The following is a 4,219-nucleotide window of genomic DNA, read 5'->3' on the forward strand; positions in this document are numbered from 1 at the left end:
ACACACACACACACACACACACACACACACACACACAACACACACACAAAAACACACTCACACAGACAAACATGGACATACTCATATATAATACTATGTGACCCTTATAAAACTAGTACAGTTACATTCCAGGGGAATTTTATCAGAGAGAGAGAGAGAGAGAGAGATACACACAGGCAGACAGACAAACAGAGACACTCTAATCAACTCCTCAGCTATGCAAACTGTGTTAGTTCTGTAAGAATTACTTATCATTAAATCAATGATAACCCTCTGCACGTTGTATGAAGTACCTTGTATGAAGTACCTTGTATGAAGTACCTTGCTTTAATTCTGATTCCCTCCCCTCGTTTCCTATGAATGCTTCAAGTACAATTGCACACGTGCATGTATGTGTGTATGCACACATATACTTTTACATGCATATATATATATATATATATATATATATACACACACACACACACACACACACACACACACACACACACACACACCCATATATGTGTGAATATAGATATGTAACATTGAAGTCACTTATATATACACCCTGCTCCTGAATAAACGTCTGTGTCTGTTAAATTCACTAAATTTGGCAAATATTTATATTTTAATTCAAATTATAATACATTTGTTTTTTATTTAGTCTAAAATATTTGTTCTCAAACTTACTAATCAATTATTTTAGATATTATAATTCCTAATTTGAAATAGAGAAGAGAAACAGGTTCTACTGATGGGTGAGTGGAACCTTATATCTATGTACGCTGTTAGAAAAGTGAAGATTTCATAGAAAATTCGACACGCTTACCTGCAAAGCCAATTGCTAACAAAAATGTTAAATAGGAATACATTGTGACGACCAGGGATGACCGGTGGACGTACCACAGCCTTGTTGCTGCAGGCTTTTATAGGTCTTGGTTAATGCTGTACATTTTGGTCACATGACCGACTATGCAGCAGGCAGCATGCAGCAAAAAAAAAAGCTTGCAGCAGAGTTTGCAAATTCCCAAAGAATTTGAATTGTCACAAAATATTATCATTTGTCTGCGAGGATTTAGTTTGTTAAACAAATGACAGGTGTCAAATTATTTACAGGAATTTGTCAATTGAGGTGAAAGAAAAATTTCCAATCAGAAAACAAGAAATGTTTTCATTCATGTAAGAATGGAATGCTTCCACAGCAAGATTTTTGTCCTTCCTCTGAAAATGTTTATGATTTCTCTCTTGTTTTTCCATTTTTTGGCAGTTATTGTAAACAAATTACAACTGGTTACTTCCTTGAGCACAGAATTAAATTTAAACAAAAGCAGACTATATAAAAATAACAAAAAAAATACTAATATAAATATAAATCACACAAACTGATTGTTAACTTTTAAACAGAAGGTGAAATACTTCCCTCCCCACAAAAAATGATTTTAATCTGTAGAGGTGAGAGGTCACTATCAACTATGTGACAAATTTGAAAGGTCAAATGGTGAAGAAAAGAAATGGCTTTAACATAAAAGTTAACTTTACACTTTCAATCATTTCAGACATGTTTCTTTCTAGATTTTTTTAATTCTTAACTAGTCATTAAATATTTTAATTAATCAACTAATTAGCTCTTATTCATATTTTTTTATTTGTTTCAGTCATTTGACTGCTGCCATGCTGGAGCACCGCCTTTAGTCAAGCAAATCGACCCCAGGACTTATTTGTAAGCCTAGTACTTATTCTATCGGTCTGTCTTGCTGAACCACTAAGTGACGGGGATGTAAACACACCAGCATCGGTTGTCAAGCAATGGTGAGGGGACAAACACAGACACACAAACATATACATACATACATATATATATATGATGGGCTTCTTTCAGTTTCCGTCTACCAAATCCCTTCGTAAGGCTTTCGTCGGCCTGAGGCCATAGTAGAAGACACTTGCCCAAGGTGCCATGCAGTGGGACTGAACCCGGAATCATGTGGTTGGTAAGTAAGTTACTTACCACACAGCCACTCCTGCACTTGTTAATATGACTCAAAGGCCATAGTTTAACCTGCTTTCCATGGCATATAAGTGACTGAAGCTACAACACTCTCCCCTGGGTGGGATGTCAGTCCATTGCAGGGTTAACTTCCTTGCTATTGCTTGAGCCCTTTTACAGCTGAATGGACTGAGCAACATGAAATAAAGCATTTTGCTGAGGAACACAATGCACTGCCCAGTCTGGGAATTGAACCCACATTTTCATGATAATGAGTGCAACGTCCTAACCACCAGTGTCGATATAAAAAGGTGAATATTCCAGCGCCTTAATCTCACAACCCAATGACTATATTTCTGATACTACAGGCCCCTAAACCTAACCCAAACCCTAACACCTTTCTCCTTGAATCAACTCTGAAATACACTGAAATCCTTTAAACCAACAAATATTTTCAATGTTTAAAGTACAAATTCAATGGAATGCTGCCAAATGTAATGTTAGAAGCTGGAATTTTCACAGGATCACAGATCTATAGTGTCAGTTGTGATTAACCATTTTCTCTTAAGTAAATGATATGGAGCATGGATATCTTTTGCTGAAATTGTTAAAAATGGGATACCTCAGTTCTGAAATCAACTGATAACTGGTTGATAACAAGCTGAAATCTTAAGGAAAAATGGGATGTAGGATGTTTATTAAAACGAAGTTTTTACATAATCATTGTCGTTTGTCTATTATCCTTGGGGTTGTAAGCAATGAACATGGTGAGCATTTCCAGCAGCAGATTTCTGATGTGGAAATCAAATATCAATTCCAGGCAGTGACCTGAATAATAGTAATAATAATATTAGTAATAATAATAAGAGGAAGTACAACAATAACATCGAAAAATACCTTAGGAATGAGAACCCAGGTTCGAAATTTCCCCAAGACACCTGATGAAGGCTGGAGGGTACATCAGCCGAAACATTGTGTTAACAACAAACATTTGGTCAAAAAATTTGCTGGTACCTTTTTTGATCATTCCCAGGGCACCTACAACAACAGGGATGGTTTTGGTTTTTAATTGCCATGTCCCAGATATCTCACTCTCAAGGTCCTTATATTTCGACAATTTTTCAAATTCTTTTGCCGAAATGTTTCTATCAGTAGGCACTGCTGTCATGTCAATTAACAGGCATGTTTTTGTTTTTGGTCTTTGATGACAATGTCTGGTCTGTTAACATTTATTTGCCTGTCTGTATGTATCCCTTAATCCCATAGGATGGTAACATTCTCTCCCACAAATGACTGGCTCTGGATAGTGTTCATACCAGTTCTTAGGGTGTGGGTTATCATAGTGACAGCATAACACTCCAGTGCAAATATTGGCCAACTTGATCATTCTTGGTTTTATATTCTGTAGGGGCAAGGACTGAGCAGCCAGCAACCATGTGATCAATACTCTCCAGTTTGTCATTAAAGAGTCTACACTTTGTGTCTACCTCATTGTGTGACATTAGCTTGATAGTTCTGTGTGAGGAGACTCTGATCTTGTGCCATTAGGATAAATCCTTATGTCTCAGCTTTCAAACCAACGCTCTACAGCAACCAGTGACGAGTTCTTCTCATCTACATCAGCTTCCCCACCTCATTTGTGGTATTTCCCATGCAATGGTTGTTCTCACCACAGTCTTGACATTTCCTTCAAGTTTTTTTGTTTGGTTTTTGTTTTACACTTTTTTGTTGCCTTAGTGAGTGGTATGTCCTCCATGTCATCATCATCATCATCATCATCATCATCATAATCAGGGAAGTTAAGTTCTCATCTGTATTTATATGCCTCCTTTGAGACTGAGTGCAGCCTGTCTATTATTATTATTTGCCCTAATTGCGGAGTCACTATCAGAACTAGAGGAGAAGTTTCAGGTGTGGAAGCAAGGTCTAGAATTGAAGGGCCTTAGAGTCAACCTAGCTAAAACCAAAATCCTAATAAGTAGGAAGGTAGATAAAACACAAACCCCTTCAGGTAGATGGCCCTGCTCAGTATGTAGAAAAGGAGTAGGTAGTAACTCTATAAGATGTACCCGGTGCAAGCTATGGACACATAAGAGGTGCAGCAACATCAAAGGCAGGTTAACTAGCAAGTTAGTTTTTGTTTGTGGCAGATGTTCAGGTGCAATAAAGACTGCAAACAAACAGGAAACAACTTCTATCTCATTCCAGGGTGAAAAACTAGAGGTAGTCGATAGCTTCCGCTATCTGGGCGAC

General features: G+C 37.3%; 1 protein-coding gene across 1 annotated transcript in view; it reads right to left on the reverse strand.

The window, feature by feature from the left end:
* Nucleotides 1-914, reverse strand: part of LOC128248843 (uncharacterized) — a 53,308-nt gene extending 52,394 nt beyond the window's left edge. The window contains exon 1 of the mRNA XM_052970994.1: nucleotides 812-914. Within this exon, the coding sequence (XP_052826954.1) occupies nucleotides 812-854 (43 nt within the window). The 5' untranslated portion in view covers nucleotides 855-914. The remainder of the gene's footprint in view (nucleotides 1-811) is intronic.
* Between the last annotated feature and the right edge of the window lie 3,305 nt (nucleotides 915-4,219).

The sequence above is a fragment of the Octopus bimaculoides genome, chromosome 10 (genome assembly GCF_001194135.2).
Source record: "Octopus bimaculoides isolate UCB-OBI-ISO-001 chromosome 10, ASM119413v2, whole genome shotgun sequence".
NCBI lineage: Eukaryota > Metazoa > Mollusca > Cephalopoda > Octopoda > Octopodidae > Octopus > Octopus bimaculoides.